This window comes from Mytilus trossulus, chromosome 9, assembly GCF_036588685.1.
Source record: "Mytilus trossulus isolate FHL-02 chromosome 9, PNRI_Mtr1.1.1.hap1, whole genome shotgun sequence".
NCBI classification, from domain to species: Eukaryota; Metazoa; Mollusca; class Bivalvia; order Mytilida; family Mytilidae; genus Mytilus; species Mytilus trossulus.
In genome coordinates, this window is record NC_086381.1 from 12832700 (window position 1) to 12853676 (window position 20977).

A 20977-nucleotide genomic window follows, 5' to 3' on the forward strand; every position below is an offset into this window, starting at 1 on the left:
CCATTTAGAACTCTTGTTTAATAGTTTTATAGAAAGCAGCAGCCTTCTATCAAGGAACTCATGATAGGAAATACAAGCGCGGGAAATATCGTATCAATTGGAAGATATATAATCTCGTTTGACGCAAAGTTTTGTTTATGAAGATACAGGAAGATGTGATATGAGTGCCAGCGGGTTTAAATGATTTTAAGAGACTTATATAAAACAAATTTTTACTGACATTTATTTCGGGTGACCCAGAGCTGCGTTTGCTTAACGGGCTGCTAATTAGCATTGCCAAACAGTTCTATCTAAAACTTTAATAAAAATTCTTATATAAGCTTTTTTCAAATCCAAAATTTATTTGGTTGCATGACTCAATTCATTTGTCTTATTGTATATGTGCATGTTCCCTTGTTTTATTTGTTTTGAATTTGTTTATTTGTTATTTCTTTTTACGAATAAAAGGTTATCAGAGCTTAGTTTTATAAGTTTTATACTATGCCAAATTAGAAGCTTTTGACTGTTTACCTCATGTTATTCTTTTAAGTAAATTATCTGCCTACGGTCTTTCTTCTAAATCAGTTAAATTACTTCAAAATTATCTTCTAGATCGTAGGCAACAAATCAAACTTCAAGGAGTACTCAGCAGTTGGGCTGACATCCAGAAAGGGATACCCCAAGGCTCAATCCTGGGGCCCCTATTTTGTAATATTTTTATAAACGACATATTTTATTTTATTGAACATGGTACCTTTTATAATTATGCCGATGACAATACTCTGTCTTATGCTGACAATGATTTTGATAATTTATTATGTACACTCGAAAGAGAAAGTGCTATTTTAATTGACTGGTTCAGATTTAATTGTATGCAGGCAAATCCTGACAAATTCCAAGCCATTGCAGTGGGAAATAAAACTTTTGCAAAAAATCAAGTTTTTAATATACAGTCAGCAAAAATATCCTGTGATGAGATTGTCAAACTTTTGGGCATTGATATTGACTATCAACTTAATTTCAATCACCACATTAAAAAATATTTGTCGTAAAGCATCCTAACAACTAAATGTTTTAAAGCGGATTGGCTGCTACCTTACTAAATTGAATAAATTGACCATTTTCCACACATTTATTTTATCTAATTTTAATTTTTGTCCTTTGGCATCGAATTTATGCAACAAAAATAACACCACCAAATTGGAAAAAATTCAGGAGAGGGCTTTACGATTTATATATGAAGACTATGTTAGTTCATATGATGAACTACTTTTACGAGCAAAGGTTCCATCACTGAAAATAAGACGTATGCGTAACTTGGCTATTTTGTGTTTTAAAATTTTATATAAATTGTCACCACCATGCTTACATGATTTAGTTGTATTGAAAGACTGTAGATATAATTTTAGATATTCTAATATTGTAGATATACCTAGGGTCCGAACAGCAACCTATGGTAAGAACTCTTTTAAATACACAGCTGCTGTTTTATGGAATGGAAATGACCTGATGATTTTAGAAAAATTGCTAATTTTAGTCAGTTCAAAAATATTTTAAAGTCATGGAATGGAAATGACTGTAAGCGCACAGTTTGTGCAGACTTTTAGATTAAAGGCAATATAATCTATCATTTTATTCTTTTCATCTACTGTCAAAAAAAGGAAGAGCAATAAAAACGATGTCCTTCATTTTGTTTATTTCTATAGCAAGTGAAGGATAGTTTTGAGTGAGAGTGAGAGGTTTAGCTAGCTTTAAAACCAGTTTTAATCCACCATTTTTTACATAAGAAAATGCCTGTACCAGGTCAGTAATATGACAGTTGTTATCCATTGATTTGATGTGTTTCAGCTTGTGTTTTTGCCATTTGGTTAGGTACTTTCCGTCGGAGTTCAGTATTTTTGTGATTTTTTTATGCAAGTACACCTTCCGTTTCTTCTGTCCCAAGATAAACTTAACCCCTTTTGATGAAAAACATGGTTTAGCTTAGTTTTGTTTTGAATGAACACTTTTGCAGGAAAGATTGAACTATGGTTTACACTAAACATACTTACATTCACATGAAGGGACTGGGGCACTCCAAGTGTTACCGTCACACGTGATCAATTTCTCGCCTGATAATTTGAGTGGTGGAGCACATTTGAATTCTAACACAGCACCACCTTGATCTTGAGTGACTGTTAGATTTTCTGAAGATTGAATATCATCACAACCTTTTCCTGAAAAAAATAGTTTTGTGGTAATATATATGTTAAATTGATGATATTTCGGTTGAATTCACAGATTATCATATTCATTAAAACAAAGCACGTTCTGTAACTATTCTAAAACAATGTTTTCGCTATTGCATGTATGTTTCTAGCCAATCTAGATCTGATTGGTTATTGTCTTGTCTTTGACGGTATTCGTTTGTGCTCGATATTGAGGGTGTATAATCTGTAGTAATTAAATTTGTCAAGCAGTTGGTTGAATCTGTTTATTAAGTTTTTTTAGTTAGAGTAAGTTAATAAAACTTTGTAAATAATTTCAGGTAACAGGATATACGTTACTAATAATAAATGTAATATTCATCTATCCAATCGCACTTGAGATAAATGACACAACCTTGAAATGCATCTAGAAAATGAAGGTCAGGGTCGATTGAAAACAAAACTTTACAACAAAAGAGAAGAGTTCAGCTGATCAAGTGTGAACTTTCAATATTTTTAGAGCAACATTCCAGCAGTGCCTGTATACGTAGTATATATCGCCAAGTTGAACCGTAATTCTATGGCTTGTATTTCCTATCAGGATTTTCTTGATAAAAATTTGCTGCGCACAAGAATTCTACTTAACCAAGAGTTGAAATTATTCCTTCCTACTTTACAGACGAAATCAAGAGTTGATTGAAGTTATGGAACATACTAATCCCAGATGATAATGAATATGCACTTATTCTCGTTAATACAATCCTGACCCCTATTCCCCAAATGTGACCTACCAAATCAGAGTTATCACCGGTTTTGTAATAACGATTGCCACATGTGGAGCTGGATCTGTTTATCTTTCCGAATCACCGTAAATAACCTCTAGTGTTGGTGTGGTGTGTGTTGCTCACTTTTAAGTTTTCTTTAGTATTCTTTGTTATGTTTTGTGTTTTGTTCTTTGTTTGTTGGCTGTCTTTTTTCTTTTATATCCATGTCGTTGTCAGTTTATTTTTGACTTATGAGTTTAAATATCCATTTCATATCTTTCGCCTCTATAAAGTAATTGTTATCTCACCATGGGAGTTTATGCCATCACTTGGCGTACAACGTCGATCGCGAGTGTCGTCTATCGTCGTCTTAAACTAGTTCAAGAATATTCTCTTCAGAAACTACTTGGCCAAATACCTTCAAACTTTTACGAAGTTTGATCCATCAACAAACAATGCCGACATGGCTAAAATAGAACATAGGGGTCAAATGCAGTTGTTGCCTTATTTCTCAAAGATAAAACATTTGGAGCAAATCTAACACGGATAAAAATGTTCAATTAGTCAAGATCTACCACCCTTGAAATTTTCAGGCAAGCCAAAAAACCTTGTTGGGTCGATGCCACTAAATTGGGGATTATATGAAATTAAACATTTTTGGTTATTATCTTGAAAACTATTGAAGATGAAGCTAAACAGCTGTCAACAGAAAAAATGTTCAGCAAAGCAAGATCTACAATATAGCAAAATTGACCAAAATTGTCAAGTAAACATTTAAAGACTTATTGCCCTTTAAAGAAAGTTTACACAATATGTTCATCAATTTTGTTAAATTTTAAAATCTTCTCCTCTGAAACTAAACTTTCAGTAACTGGTTTATAAATTGTATCCAAAGTGTTGATTCATTAAAAAAACATGGTCACTATGGCTAAAAATAGAACATAAGGGTCAAATGCAGGAATACAAAAACACTGTAGCTGCTAGAACAAAAGTAACAGGATACGAGTGTTGGATTTGATCTACAAATGAGTCCTTCAAAAGTTTTTTCCCTTGAAACGTTTAATTTGTTTTTAATTTTTCGTGGAAGTCTTTAACTTTTTTCAAAGTTCTTCTCCTCTGAAACTACTGGACCAAATACTCTCGAACTTTAATTGAAGCTTCCTAAGGTTTGTTAGTTTTTTTTAATTGCATCTAAACATTTGATCCAGCAACCATCATGTCCGCCATGGGTGAAGCATAGGACAGAAGGGACAAAGGTAATGTTTGGCCTACAGCAGTTTGAGCAAATGGAAATGAAGTTAAAGTGATAAATGGGTCGTGATCTATATGTAATGAAATGTTCAGGCACGTTCGACAACCAATTGCTGGGTTACAGTTGGAAATTATAGTAGATTTTGTTTTAATTTCACTGTTTTTTGTTACTTGTCCAATTGCTAGTAGATACAGAGAATTAGCATAAAACGTTCAGCTGAGTAAGATCTACAGTTAGGTCAATATGATCAAAAGAGTCAATCCCTTAGGAGTTATTGCCATTTTTTAGCATTTTATGTGAAATTCAAATTACTTTTTAATAAACTTCATCTCGGAAACTACTTTGCCAAATACTCTAAAATTTTAGTTGAATATTCTTTAGAACATCTAGTTTATAGATAGTATTCGGGGATTTAATCAATTTAAAACATGGCGACAGTTTTTAAAATTAAACATAGGGATCAAATCAAGTTTTTTGCTTTCATTTCATAAACCAAAGTAGTAAGAGCAAAACTAACATTGGTGAAAGTGTTAAACAGGTTTAGATCTAGCTGTCAAGTAACCTTCGGACCAACAAAACAACTTACAGTTGGGTTATGTTCTTAAATAGTTAATTTTCATGAAAATTTACAGGTTTGGGTTACGTATTATCTTTTAATAGTATTAAAGAAAGAGAGAAGTGTAAATGAAAAAATCGTTCTGCAAAGTAAGATTTACAAATACGTCAAATAAAATTGAGAATGGAAATGGGGAATGTGTCAAAGAGACAACAACCCGACCAAAATAAAAAAACAACAGCAGAAGGTCACCAACAGATCTTCAATGTAGCGAGAAATTCCCGCACCCGGAGGCGTCCTTCAGCTGGCCCCTAAACAAATATATACTAGTTCAGTGATAATGAACGCCATACTAATTTCCAAATTGTACACAAGAAACTAATATAAAAATAATACAAGACTAACAAAGGCCAGAGGCTCCTGACTTGGGACAGGCGCAAAAATGCGGCGGGGTTAAACATGTTTGTGAGATCTCAACCCTCCCCCTATACCTCTAACCAATGTAGAAAAATAAACGCATAACAATACGCACATTAAAATTCAGTTCAAGAGAAGTCCGAGTCTGATGTCAGAAGATGTAACCAAAGAAAATAAACAAAATGACAATAATACATAAATAACAACAGACTACTAGCAGTTAACTGACATGCCAGCTCCAGACTTCAATTAAACTGACTGAAAGATTATGATTTCATCATATGAACCTCAGGCACAATCCTTCCCGTTAGGGGTTTAATGTCATACCATCATAACATATATGAGAAGAACATAACCCGTGTCATGCCAACAACTGTTTTTAGAATAAATGTCTTTAGTTCCGACGCAAAGACCTTTTCAGTGACTCAATATTAACGCCAAAATATGCAATCTTTAATGACTTGACAACAGTATCGTAATTATATCCCTTCTTAATCAGTCTATTTAAAGGTTTTGTAAGTTTCTGAGGTGAATACTGACACCTTTGTGCTTTATAAAGAATATTTCCATAAAAAAGTGGATGTGAAATACCTGAACGTATAAAAAGTCTGCATGTTGAGCTATATTTACGAACGATGTCTTTATACCGATGATAAAATTTAGTAAAAGTTTTGACTAGTTTGTGATATCGAAAACCCTGGTGTAATAATTTTTCAGTAATACATAAATTTCTCTCGTTAAAATCTAAAACATTGTTACAAACACGAGCGAATCGTACAAGTTGAGATATATAAACACCGTAAGATGGTGACAAGGGAACGTCACCATCTAAAAACGGATAATTAACGATAGGAATTGAAAAATCATCCCTTTTATCATAAATTTTAGTATTCAGCTTTCCGTTAGTGATATAGATATCAAGATCGAGGAAAGGGCAGTGGTCATTATTAGTATTAGCTTTATTTAAAGTAAGTTCAGCAGGATAAATTTAATTAATATACATACTGAAGTCGTTATTATTGAGAGCCAAAATATCATCCAAATATCTAAAAGTATTATTAAATTTGTTTATCAAATGTTGTTTTAATGGGTCTTTGCTTATTTCTGTCATAAATTGTAACTCATAACAATACACAAAGAGGTCCGCAATAAGTGGTGCACAGTTAGTTCCCATTGGAATTCCGATAATCTGACGATATACGGAATCCCCAAAGCGAACAAAAATGTTATCTAGTAAAAATTCAAGGGCATATATAGTATCAAAGCATGTCCAATTAACATAGTTTTTTTGTTTATTGCTACTAAAAAATGACCTAAAAGAGTTTGAACATATATATTCACATTCTGATTTTTTGAATGCCCATTTAATTAGGTGTGTGAATTTTTTCTTAATGAGAATGTGAGGCAATGTGGTATACAGGGTAGAAAAATCAAAACTTTGAACAGATTCAAAATCACCAATATGAGCATGCAATTTATCAAGTACTTCCAACGAGTTCTTGACACTCCAAAAGTAATTTATTCCACTATTTTCGAAGGCCTTATTTGAACAATTTATTATAAGGTTTTTAATTGTACCAAGTGTGCTGGTAAGAAGAATAGACAATTTAGTAGTTGAACAATGGCTTGAAGACGAAATAAATCTATATTTGTAAGGGGTTTTGTGTAGCTTTGGAAGCCAATACATAGTTGGGACTTCCATTGTATTTGGCTCTGCTTGTAAAGCGGTGGCTAAAAGTTTATGTTTGTTACAGATTTCGTTTTCTGAAAATGGAGTCAGTTGGAATGTTGGTGAATTGGTGATTTCCTTTTTCAGAACCTCAATGTAAAATTTACGTCAAACAATAATAATATTATTAGCAGCTTTATCGGCCGGGACAAAAACAAATTCCTTGGCTACTTCTTTTAGTTTATGTTTGATACGAGAAATAGGTTTATTGTTGTTATTGTTAATAGTAAAATCTTCTTTAAAATGTTGAATACGTATATCAACTATCTTCATTACTGAATTAAAAAAAGAGTCCAAAGATTTTTTGTCAGCTTTTTCCCGTTTTATCCATTTCATACAGTAAGTATGGAGTGAGTCGTGGATGATATTACGACACTCATTCCAATTAATAATTGACGGGGGACGATATTTAGGTCCTTTACTGAGGAATGATTTTAACTCTCGGTCTTGAACGATGTTAAGATCTCCTGTTATAACATGGGAAATGGGTCCATAAATATATGCGGAATTACTGCAATTACATGAAGTAGGTGTTTATTCACTGATATTAAATGCCTAAAAGTGCCATATTTTGCTATGGTCACTTGGAACACTTAAATAAAATTAACGGTACTAATTTTCTTGCACCAGATGCGCATTTCGACAATACATGTCTCTTCAGTGATGCTCGTGGCCAAAACATTTGAAATCCAAAGCTTATATAAAAGATGAAGAGCTATTATAATCCAAAAGGTCCAAAAAGTATAGCCAAATCCGTGGAAGAAATCAGAGCTTTGCACGAGGGAGATACATTCCTTAATTTATAATAATTTCTATCATTTTGTAACAGCAAATTTTAATAACACAAAAAATCCGTATTTTCATGCCAGTACCGAAGTACTGGCTACTGGGCTGGTGATACCCTCGGGGACTAATAGTCCACCAGCAGAGGCATCGACCCAGTGGTAGTAAATAAAATTAACGGTACTAATTTTCTTGCACCAGATGCGCATTTCGACAATACATGTCTCTTCAGTGATGCTCGTGGCCAAAACATTTGAAATCCAAAGCTTATATAAAAGATGAAGAGCTATTATAATCCAAAAGGTCCAAAAAGTATAGCCAAATCCGTGAAAGAAATCAGAGCTTTGCACGAGGGAGATACATTCCTTAATTTATAATAATTTCTATCATTTTGTAACAGCAAATTTTATATTCGAATGTACCCGGGTACGTCCACTGTCCCGCGTTAGGGGAGGGTTGGGATCCTTCTAACATTTTCACCCTGTCACATTCTGTATATATGTGTCTGACCTAAGTCAGTACAGGAGCTACGTGTAAGTAAGCTCACGAGGATTCTATTAAACCAAGAGTTCCAATTATTGAAGTTGAAATCAGTCCTTCCTTTTTTTTAAAGATGGAATCCATCTTTAAAAAAAAGGAAGGACTGATTTCCAGGAAAGTATATTGTGTTCATGTATGTAGTTACTTAATGCACGTAAATCAATATATGATATGCTGTAAATTTCGTCTCTTGCACAACTAAATTATTTATGATTTTTACATTGAACTAGTATTAGAAGTTTTTTTATAAATTGTTATTTTGAATATTCCTTTTGAAATACAAAACGTTCGCAAATTTTGTAGGATGTTTTCAAATTATTTTGTATTTCGTATGGATTGCCTTGTTGATGAATATTGGTCATTCATACACTTATGCTTATTAATAGTAACCGACACTAGAAGCTAACTGGTGTTAGACAATTATTCTGCACAAGCAGATTCATCAGACTTTCATTGCATCCTCACAGCTATTAAGGAGGGTCGTGAAGATCTTAGAAAGTGTGGAACATATATCTACCATACTCACGTATACATATAGGTGGCGGGAGACTCCACTTGTCGTTTGAACAGATGATAATTTTTGCTCCAAATAACTTGTATTTACGATAGCATCTGAACTTTGCAATTCTGCCTCTTGCTCGCAGTCTTACTCGACCATGTGCTGGGTTTTCCAAGGTTGTACATTTTTGGCCAAAAACTAAAACAAAAACATGAGTATCAGTAAACGGAGATTGGTCAAGTATAAAAACTTTCGATCTATTAGGACAAAAAAAACATACTGCTACATTTTGTGACAGCAAACTAACATTGAAATAGCCCAGAAAACAAATATGCTGTCATAAGTAATGACAAAAGAAAAAACATGAAATACCAGCTTAAGTTTAATTTATTCGCATTTAATGAGCTATAAATTACATAAGAATCAATGTATATATATATGAATTAAAACACAAAACGTCACTCATACTACTATGGAAGGAGTATATATATATAGCTTTCACAAATAAGGCCCTACTTGTCCTTATTTTATTCGAGATTCCCAGTATTTGGCTTGACAGAAAGACCTTTTTGTTTCGTTCATTATTCTTTAAAGATGTTTTGCGTATTATGCAAAATCATACCGAATATGGCTATTTTCATGTCCTTGTCGATTAAGGAGCACAACCTAATTGTGTCGATGTCCCCTCCCCCCTTGCAGAATGAGTCGCTGTCTGATATAAAAATAAGAAGATGTGGTATGATTACCAACGAGACAACTATCCAACAAAGTTCCAATGAAGTTAATGTGAAAATACAATACGGAAAAACCGTACGGTCCCGAACAATGAAAAAAACCCTATACCGAATACTAGTAGTCGGCAATAAAAAAGGCCCCGCGATAAAATAATATAAAATGATTCAAATGAGAAAATTCGACCTAATTTATAAAAAATAAATATTTACAAAAAAAAATATGGTATACCTGAACCAAAGACAACCACTGAACTACTGGCACATATAGAATGTGACGGGGTTAAACATGTTTGTGAGTGCTCACCCCTTCCGAGCCCTACCCTGGTGTTACAGCACAATATAAAAAATACATTAAACAAATCAGTTGAATAGGCTTATCTCATCAAATCAATAAAAAGCAAAAGAAAAGTCACAATATCACAGACCGGACGTGGCAGGTTATTTATACACCCCTTACAAAAATATCACAGACCGGACGTGGCAGGTTATTTATACACCCCTTACAAAAATATCACAGACCGGACGTGGCAGGTTATTTATACACCCCTTACAAAAATATCACAGACCGGACGTGGCAGGTTATTTATACACCCCTTACAAAAATATCACAGACCGGACGTGGCAGGTTATTTATACACCCCTTACAAAAATATCACAGACCGGACGTGGCAGGTTATTTATACACCCCTTACAAAAATATCACAGACCGGACGTGGCAGGTTATTTATACACCCCTTACAAAAATATCACAGACCGGACGTGGCAGGTTATTTATACACCCCTTACAAAAATATCACAGACCGGACGTGGCAGGTTATTTATACACCACTTACAAAAATATCACAGACCGGACGTGGCAGGTTATTTATACACCCCTTACAAAAAAACCCAGTTACATACAGCTAGTTTTTGCTTTAAAAATACCGTTTTTACCTTTAATTGTATGCAATAGCACGTAAAAATGAATTAGGCATTCAAGAAATCAAATTGTAAAATTATTGTACATTTTAAGTACCACTAATATAATATATAGTAAAGAGGCTTACAATGTAATATAATACATAGGTAAGAGGCTTACAATGTAATATAATATGTAGCTTCTTTAACTTGTTAACATTGGAGATAATTTAAGTGACTCAAGTGCTGACATCAAACACGCCGACGCATGCTTAAAATACATAAAATATAATTCTCAATAACTTAAATGTGTTGTCTTTATATCTTGATATGTTGTTTGACTTTTGTAAGCATAAAAATATCTATATCTATTTATGTTTAAAGTAAACAAAAAACAAAAATACCGAAGTTCCTAAGCAAATAGCACAATAAAAAACCCAAACACGTCAAACGAAAGGATAACAACTGTCAGCTTGTTTACAAATCCTACTGTTGATACGTCTTTTGTATGATGATATATTTGTAATGATGACGAATACATATGTTGTAACTAACAACTGGTATGGGCATTTATGTAAAAAAAATATGGGTGAATTAAACCTTGTTTTATAGCTAAATATCTTTCCAGTCGCATTAAATTCTATTTTATTTTAAAGTTGTCCTTGATACTTCACTTTTAATTGAAAGAGAGAAAAATATGACTAAATTGACATGGATCAATACTAAAGTGTTGCCAAAATCTGTCAAATTGCTATTATAATATATCTTTAGGCGTTCATAGATGAATGGTAATTTACAAATTGGTTATAATTTTGTTACAAACTCAAAAAACATTTAAATGCTGTTATACTGTGAATTCAAAAAATTCAGGGGGAACATTTTTTTTTAAACAGATAGATAGATAAAAACTTTGGCAGATATATTTCAAAAAAAAAGAGGGACGAAGGATACCAGAGGAACAGTCAAATTCATTAATCCAAAATAAACTGACAACGCCATGCCTAAACATGAAAAAAGACAAACAGACCAATAATAGTACACAAGAAACAACATAGAACACTTAAATCTTCACTTCAATAAAATTTTACTGATAGTAATTAGCTGAGCTGATCATGATTAAAACTGGTTTTTTTTAACCACACACCATGGTGACAGGTCAAGTTTTCAAGTGAATACAGCGGAATATCCTGTACATGTCGGCCGAATATTGCTCATTGTTTGCATGTATTGATGTCCATTTGAAGTATTTTGTGTTTGTTTTTGTTGTTGTTATTATATATTTATATTATAGGGCTATTGCATGAATATTATTAGTTACACAGTGTGTAATTGTCCTAATACGAGAATTTATCGGGTCAATTAAATTCATATTGGGTGAGGCGAAGCCAAACCCGATATGAATTTTATTGACCCGATACATTCTGTATTAGGACAATTGAACACTGTGTAACGAATTTATCCTGATTTTGTTATATTACATATTATTATATTTAAATTCAATATAATGACATCAACCAAATATATTTTAGATATTTAATCTAAAACTGTGAAAAAATAAAACATTAGGACTATGAAGCAACTCATTTAAAAAAAAATTTATTAGGTCAATGGTAGAAGGGAGATAATCCCAATTGACGTAATAACTAAGGGAGATAATTCCTATTGACGTAATAAAAAATTGTACTGAAATTTATTAGGATAATATCAGCCAATCAAATTGCGAGAAATTACTCTAAATCAGGATAATGGGGAGTATTGTCCTGGATTGAATTTTATATTGAAAGAGCTTGCTAGTACAATATATGTTCTACGAGGGACAATACTCCCTGATATTCATGCAATAACCCTTTCATTGTATAGCAATATAATATTTGAAAGTAAAAATTAGTTTTTGTCGTTGATGACGTCATGAATTTTGAAGATTTATTGCACTAGTTCAATTTTATACAATTACTGTCTTTTGATGAGGTAAATATGCGGTTTTATTGACTTTTGAAAAAAATGATATTCACTGAGGCCGATGTCCGAAGAGTATATTTGTTTTTCAAAAGTCAATTAAACCCCATATTTACCGAAACAAAGGACAGTAATTGTTTTATTCCATATTCCATATGAGAGAGGAAAATGTATTAAATGACAAACATATACCAAAACCAATTCACATGAAATATTTTACCATAACGTTGCATTTAAAAGCGCGTGACGTCTATTAGCGCGGTGAATAACACTTTCTCAGACATCTTCGCTAGCCAATGGTTACGATCCACTTCCGCTCTCTCTTCACTGTGAAAAGAGAGCGGGAGTGGATCGTAACCCTTGGCTAGGGAAGATGTTTCTCAGGTGAATAGTTTTTTTTAATTCAAAATCCAACTCATATAGAGAAACCTACTGAAATAATACCAATATGGAATAAATTCTTTTATTCATTTATACAGTTAATTGTAATTTCATTTTAGCATGAAAATGCATGTACTTATGGAATCAGAATGTCAAGTATGAGGAGAAAGGTACGGTATGGCTCAACTAGTAATCAGTATATCTATAGTCTTATTCTCAGTTTCCGGAGTTTTCATGTTACAACATAAGCAGTAACAATGCATTCAAGATATTAAAACAGACAAGTGCACATCAGAATATACGTCTTGTAAACGTCGAGAAACGTAAACTCTGCTGATGCAGAAAAGATACCTATGATAAAATTGAGAATGAAAATGGGGAATGTGTCAAAGAGAAATCGATGAACGTACCCAACAAAGAGTAGATAACTGCCAATTAAATTAAAGACCACCAATGGCTCTTCATTGTACAGCGGTAGAATCCCGCAGCCGAAGCCTAGCTCCAGCTGGCCCCCAAACAAAAATGTGTACCGGTTTGAACAGTGCCAATGAACGTCAAAAGCTCTATTTTCAATACTTTAAACGGAATGTACAGTATCTGATACATGCGCACACTCTTAAAAATGATTAATTATTGAAAACTAAATGAACACTTTATTCAACCCAATATTTTTCCATTACATTATCTCATGGGCGTTTCTAACTTACAATTTGAACCGTATGATTTTATTTTGATTAGAAATTTGAAATACATAAAATATTCCAAATATACAATAAATAATCTTTTTTCTTTTTTTTTTATATATTAATCACAATTCAGCTATGAAAATATGAACATGACTTCTGAACCGGTATAGTATATATAAAAAATAGTGGTTGGCTTTGTGTTTTGATAGGTTTAACCTACCATTTTCTTTTAAAATGTCCTATGCCAAGCAATGAATTAACATTGATTTCCATTTGTTAATAATTGTTTGATATATATTCGAGCGTTTGGTATTTTCAGGCTATATGATCTTCCCCCTTTTTCATATATAATTCCTTGCAATGCATTTTCTTTGGCACTCACACCACATCTTCCTATATCTATAGAACAAATACATTTAGTCTGAGATGCAAGATGTTTAATGGTTGCTTTTGACTTTGAACTAGCTGTAACTGCGAGTACTGTCAAATCTGTACTTAGTGTCTTTTGTTGTTGAGATATACAAGAACCCGGCCACGTCCACTCTGTGTTTTGTTAGATATATTTCTATTTGTTTCCATCTGATGAGTTTAAACTCTTTAAACTGATTGTTACAGTCCGTTCTTTATCAGTACTGTCTTAGGTTAGGAGAGGGTTGGAATCCTGCATGTATCCTGTATGTATGTGCCGATCCCTTGTCAGAAGCCTGTAATTTAGTGGTTGTCATTTATTGCTGTGTTACATATATGTTTTTCGTTCATTTTTTTAATACATCAATGCCGTTACTTTTCTCGTTTAAATTGTGTTTCATTTGACTTTTCCAGGTCTTTTAAAGCTGACAATGTGGTATGGGCTGTTATCATTGTTGGAGGTCGTACGGTGACATATAGTTGCTGATTTCTGTGTCATTTGGTCTCTTGTGATGAGTTGTCTCAATGGAAATCATACCACATCTATTTAGTATACAGGTATACCAAACGATTACCGAATATACAAAGATGCACTCAGAGATGTCTTACCTTGCAACGGTTCCAACATTAAAAATGATAACATAAATTTCAAAACTATATTCCTCATATTCTTAAATAAATTTTGCAAGTTTCCATTCAAATAATGACCACAAAAGTCCTCTTAAACCGCCACAGTCAAAAGTCACAAGTACTTGAAGGCAGGATGTTAGTATATATTGAATTATAGTACTAATTGGTTATATGATATATGTATATACTATCTGTATACAATCCGTTATAAGCAGTAGTTTCCTCTTTCCACACCACAACATGCTTAAATAGTAAAGAAAGTTAATAATAATCTTTTATTCAAAATGAATGAATCTTTTAGAAATAACGTTTATATATCATAAACATGCATTCTTTCCGTTCATTAACAATACAATTGTATCCAAGTCGAGTGTTTAATATAGAGTATCAGACATGCAACGTATGTTCAAATAAATTAACAAATATATCTAAAACTGACATCTTTAAAACTGATATCTTTTGTCTTTTTCATTAGTCGTTGTTATACTATTGGTTATGCTTTTTGTTCGTTTGTTGTATTACTTCGAATGGTAGGAGAGGGTCGAGATATCTCAAATATATTAAATATTGTCATACTAGTATGTCTGTCTAAATGCAGGAACCTAAAATGTAATGGATGCTGTTTCTCGTTTATTATTTTATAGTTTAAAGCTCTACGGTTGTTTTTTTCGTTCAAATTGTTTCTCGTGTTTTCATTCTAGTACATTCAGTTGGCAATAGCTTTATACGGTATTAGTTTTGCTCAATATTACATCATTGACCCTATAAAGGTGTTAACATGTTCGTTCTTTAGCGGTCACTGGTGGAGAGAAGTGTCCGTTGCAAGCATTTATCTTCTCGTTATTTACATGTAGTATAATTGGTGTTCGACAAGGAGACAATTTCAGTTCAAATCTATTTCAGATTTTTGTAAACAATTTACCTAGTATTGTTTTTACATATCAATAAATATGTATATATATATAATGCACCAGTACCATCTACAATAAAACTTTGCCAAATAATAAATAAAATAGTGTTTTTTTACCAGTATCATGATTGTGTAGATGGTTACATATAAACCTAGAAGAATATACTTTTTAACTTTTTTGGATTCGAGCGTCACTGATGAGTCTTTTGTAGACGAAACGCGCGTCTGGCGTATATACTAAATTTAGTCCTGGTATCTATGATGAGTTTATTTACATTATTATAACATTAAAAGTAACAATGTTACTGTACCAATTGTGCAATTCGTCAAAAATGAGTGCAAAATCCACAAACATATCTATTATTACGTTTTCAATTTCTTATAAAAATATAAACCAAGTCTCCGAAACAGCTTTGGATTATATTTCTATGACTGCCAGCATTTGTAAGTGATAAATTCGTCCTGGTAAAATTTGTCTGGGCGGACAAATATTTCTAGTATAAAAAGTCCATGGTTATAGAATTTACCAGTATATTTAGTCCGATGTTAGTAATATATGTCCCAGACATATTTTCCTAGGTAATCATGTCCTATAAAATCCTATAATAAATTCAATTACATTTAAACCATGGATTTTAAATGTTATGTTTTAATAATGTTTAATGCGGGGTTCACACATTGCCGATTATTGCTCCCGTTTGAGATCAGACCACATTACGACACGAAAAGTAAAAAGTCGGATTAGTATCCTCAATTATCTGGAATGTCCTATCATTGTCTGAACGCAGTCGGTTTAGTTCGTAACGGGTCGGGAAGGTTCCGAATAGTTCGGCAAAGCACCCCGACAGTTAGGTGCGTCCCGAAACATTCGGGGCAACTCAGCCGATTTTGTCTAGTCGGATTACTATCGTGGCTATGTCGTGACAGATTCTGCTGTATCGAATTCCGAACAATGTCTTGTGTATTCTGGACGGTGTCCTGTGGAACGGGAATGATCTGGAGTAATTTTTCATAGCTGTTTTTCTGCCGATTGAGTCCAGATTGCATCCAGATCTTGTCGATTGCGAACCGTTTTTTGCCGAAACCGTTCCGAAACAGTCCCGTTATTAAGACGACATTCGTCAATGATACCCACGTCCGAGGTAGCAATACACAGTTAGGAGTTTAGTTTCGCATTATGGCCCCTGTGAATTTTTCAAATAGGAAAGTTATTGTGTAATAAAATTCATTTTTAGACAGATGAGTGCTAATTTAGCCTTCAAAGATGGTTTATAAGAGCATCAAGATTATTTTTTTACATGTTTTATGGGCTGTTTTCTGTTTGACAGTCCGTATTTTCATAGCTAGACCGGTCATCGGTCCAGAAATTAATGTACTGTTTACAAACACTCTATAGGGAAAACGGTAGTATTTATTCTGCCATAGGCGACAATACTAACATTTTCTAAATTTACCAGTTTTTATAATAAAAACTTGAATAAAACAGTTATGTGTGGTGTTTGTACTTTATTACTGTATTCTAAAAATTGAAGCCAAATAGTATCATGACCAATTTCCAACGGAGCTGGTTTATGTTATCCATGCCCACCGTCATTTTGCACCAAATTTATGAAATTTTGGAAGCCTTTTCAAATAATTCTCTAGAAAATATTTCAATAGGTTTTAAAATTTATATTGTAAATATACAAACTGCAGTTATTCATAGATAAATAAAAAATATATTGTACCCTTACATCCAATCACAGCGCTCATAAGTTGACTTCCTTCACCTGTCTTGGGTACACAAAAGGCCAACCTAATGCTGGGAAAATGTAATACTACCGTTTTCCCTTTTTCTACTAACCGGAATAACTCAGTCGTTATATTCCGCTGATCTACGAAGGCTACATTAACGCCTGAACGTCTTCCTCGATAAAGACCGTCAACCGGAAAATTCACACCGCTATGCAATATGGGAATTTTGATTTAAGTTGGCAGCTAAAGAAGGAGGAGTTCCGGAAATTAATTGATGTTAAATGATGTAAACTGATGTTAATTGATGTTAATTAATTATTATCGGATTTGTGTTAATTGAACACACGTGGTTGGTAAGACCATTACAAGACAGTTGCGCAGACTCATTATCCTGATCGCCGCCTCGTGTGGGAGAAAATCGGACACGGAAAGGGCTTGAATTATTCGAGTTATTTTTCTACACGAAGTTTTTGACGCAATTTTACAAAAGAATGAGACGAAAGACATATGATTTTCATTGGATTTGCTGAATGATATATGTACACAGTTTCAGAAAAGGTATTACTTCAAGCGATTGAAATTCTACTTTTAGACAAATTTTGGGGAAATATGTGACATCTTTCCCCCCCTTTTTGCAATATTTCATAACAAATAAATGCAGATTGTTGCCATGGATACACCAAAAAGAAATTATATTTTACCATTTTATATACTGGAAATAAAATCTATGGAAGATTCTGATTACATACCTATGCCCATATATGACACAAACAGTAAGCTTGATATTGCAAGAAAGCAATGAAAAGGGAATGGTAAAATTCATAAGGGCAAATTTTAGTATTTTTTCCTAACTGTTTATTGCTACCCGAGTCCCGACAATTACAGAATACAATACGACTGAGACCAGACAAAGCCGTTTGCAATGCGATATAGCGGATCATGACAGGATTACGTTCCGACAGTACCTCATCATCCCGAATATGCCGACAGTTTTCCTTTACTCCATCATTAGTGTAGAGTAGTATTCGGGCCCGTATGCGGATCGGAACTGGAACTGCCGGGGAGTTTGGTGTTTATCAACAAAGATTTTGCGCTCGATCTTTTCAACTCAATTTTATGGAAAAACGAGCAGGAAGACATATGATTTTTTTTGGACCACTTGATAGATATAAACCTATGGATTCAGGAAAGGTACCACTGTAATTCATTGAAATTTTCCTTTAGACTAAATTTTGGAGACTTTTGTGACATGTTCACCCCCCTTTTTTGCTATATTTTGTATCTAAGAAATGCAGATTGTTGCCATGGTTACACCCAAAAGGGATTATATTTCACCCTTATGACCATAAGAAATCAAATCTATGGAAGATTCTCTTTCTACAAGTATATACATGCATAACACACATATAAAGCCTTCTTTGTTAGACAGGAGGGGAAAGAGGGTGTTTAAAAATTATGAGTGTCAATTTTAAGTTTTTTTCCTAACTGTGTATTGCTACCTTTGTCGGATTACATTCGGTAGAGTCGGAACGCAGTCGTGACAGACTCGGTCGAAATTTACCTGGCGAAAAATACAAATCGGATTAGATGCTGATTCAGAACGGGATTATCGGGACTAATTCGCTTAGAAACGGTTGAATATCGACGCTTCCTGAACACTATCTGATTGTTGTCGTGATCAAATTATTTTTTTTGCAAATTTTAATTTAATTCTGAATTTTCATCCACGATTCACAGGATCTTGATCAGACTTTTAATTTTTTTTTAATCGGGAATGGTCCTGTCAAGGACGGTAGTAAAAATCGTGAATGTGTGACCCCAGCTTAAGAGTTGCATAGTAATGATTTTGATGAAATTTATGTCCCCAGACTAATTTTCCCAGAAAATCATTTCCATGTGAATAATAGTCCTATGTTAAAATGTCCATGCCCTTAATTTTAAAAGATGAAAATGAATGTGTTTTAATATTGTTAAAGACAGACCAAAAGAAGTGTGCATCAATGTTTTTAATAAATTTTGTCTCCAGACTAATTTTCCTAGGAAAACATGTCCATGTCATTAATAGGTCCATGCCCTTAATTTTAATGGCCCTTTAATGGCGATATCTTTTTGCGCCAAAAAGTAATTCATTTGCGCCACAACTTAATTGCGCCAATACTTCTTTTGCGCCACCTAATTTTCAAAACTATAGGTATCATTTGCGCCAGTAAAATAATCCCCTTATTGCGCCAATTTTATTTATTTTTATATAACAACTAAATGATTGACTGGTACCATCAGCAAAAAATTCCTCTGACATTGTACACAAAAAATAGCCTCGCATCCTAATAATATTATCCCGCCTTGTGGATCGTTACACAATACAAGGTCATCATCTTTGTTTGTAACAACACCAATATCATCCAATGAAATTATGAAATTCTACCTGATTTTTAGGTTAAGCCGAACGCAGTTTTCTTCTCTCTCTGTACATAGACTGACGCACATATTTTAAATCTTTCTTTTCTAAATTTTCTTCTTCAATTTTGAAGATCTCTGAATTTATTATTTTTGAAGGTCGCTCTGAAAACATTATGGTTGGTTTTCTTATGCTCGTAGATCTCAAAATTTGACGTTCTAATTTCTGGAGACTGATCATGAAATAATTATATTTCTATTTACAAATGAAAATGTGGTATTGTATACTGCCAAAATCTGCTGTGAATTTTTCATAAAGCAAAAATGTATTTTATACGTGATAGCTGACTTGTATTTTTATTATGATTTTAAGAAAAAAATGTTTTATAGTCTCTCAAAACTCTTTAAAGAGTGGCTCTTGTTGTTATCTTGTGTTTTAAAGAGCTGTATATTTTATATGTAACAAGTGGTGAGGCTTTCATAAAGTATTTGTTTTGTCTTGTCTTGTCTTGATATAGGTAAAACATGTACAGGTATGATATAGGTAAAAAATATTAACAGGTAAATGTGGCGCAATTCCATTTCATTTATTGGCGCAATTAATACCATCAAAATAAAAGAGAGTGGCGCAATTAATACCTTTTCAAAACTGCAATTGGCGCAAATTGATTCTGCCCAATTTTAAAATGTTAATTTAAATGTTATATTTTAATATTGTCAAAGAGTTGTGTATCAATTTTTTAAATAAAATTCATGTCCCAACCTAATTTTCCTAGGAAATCATGTCCATGTCATTAGTATTCCTAGGTAAAAATGTCTGTCTTTTATTTTCCAATCTTAACTAAGATTTATTTTCCTACTATTTGGAATATTTTATGATTTGGACAATTTTTCGTAGGAAAACAAGTGCCAGACATATTTTACTAGCTATGAACTAAGTTTCCTAGGAACATTTGTCCTAGGACTTTTATTCCTAGTAAAATCATGAACATGGATTAACTAGGAAAAAAAGTCTGGCGGACAAATTTTACTACCGGACCAAATTTACTGTTACACATTTATGTTTGAAAATCAAGAGTGGTCATCATGTCTTTATTTAAATCCTTCAAATGAAATTCTGACACTCTTTGTATGGGACCAGTTTCACAAAGCTGCCTTAGGAGGGTTTTAAGACATATGATAGTCTTAATGTATAAAAAAGAAGATGTGGTATGATTGCCAATGAGACAACTATCCACAAAAGACCAAAATGACACAGACGTTGCGCACGATATTGGTGTCACTTTGGAAATATGATTTTTTTATTTACTTCACCTGTGCACTTTATTGTGGGACCACGTTTTATCATGGACGTTTTATTGAGGGATGCAATTGCTGAAGGAATAACATGTGATGTGCAGTTAGCCAATCAGAATAACGTATTATAATGAAACATACATCTAATGTAATTATTGTGTAATGCAATTGATTAAGGAATATCACGATATTGCTAGTTAGCCAATCAGAATAACGTATTATAATGAAACATATATCTAATGT

General features: G+C 33.1%; 1 protein-coding gene across 2 annotated transcripts in view; it reads right to left on the bottom strand.

Annotated features, from left to right (window-relative positions):
• Positions 1-20977, bottom strand: part of LOC134685146 (MAM and LDL-receptor class A domain-containing protein 2-like) — a 90557-nt gene that overhangs the window by 9500 nt on the left and 60080 nt on the right. The window contains exons 1-3 of one of the 2 annotated variants that reach the window (XM_063544618.1): positions 14377-14506; positions 8733-8903; positions 2031-2195 (exon numbers count right to left, since the gene is read on the bottom strand). In XM_063544618.1, the coding sequence (XP_063400688.1) occupies positions 2031-2195; positions 8733-8903; positions 14377-14434 (394 nt within the window). In that variant the 5' untranslated portion in view covers positions 14435-14506. Of the gene's footprint in view, positions 1-2030; positions 2196-8732; positions 8904-14376; positions 14507-20977 lie in introns of those variants that run through there. The other variant, XM_063544619.1, reaches the window with a different exon arrangement.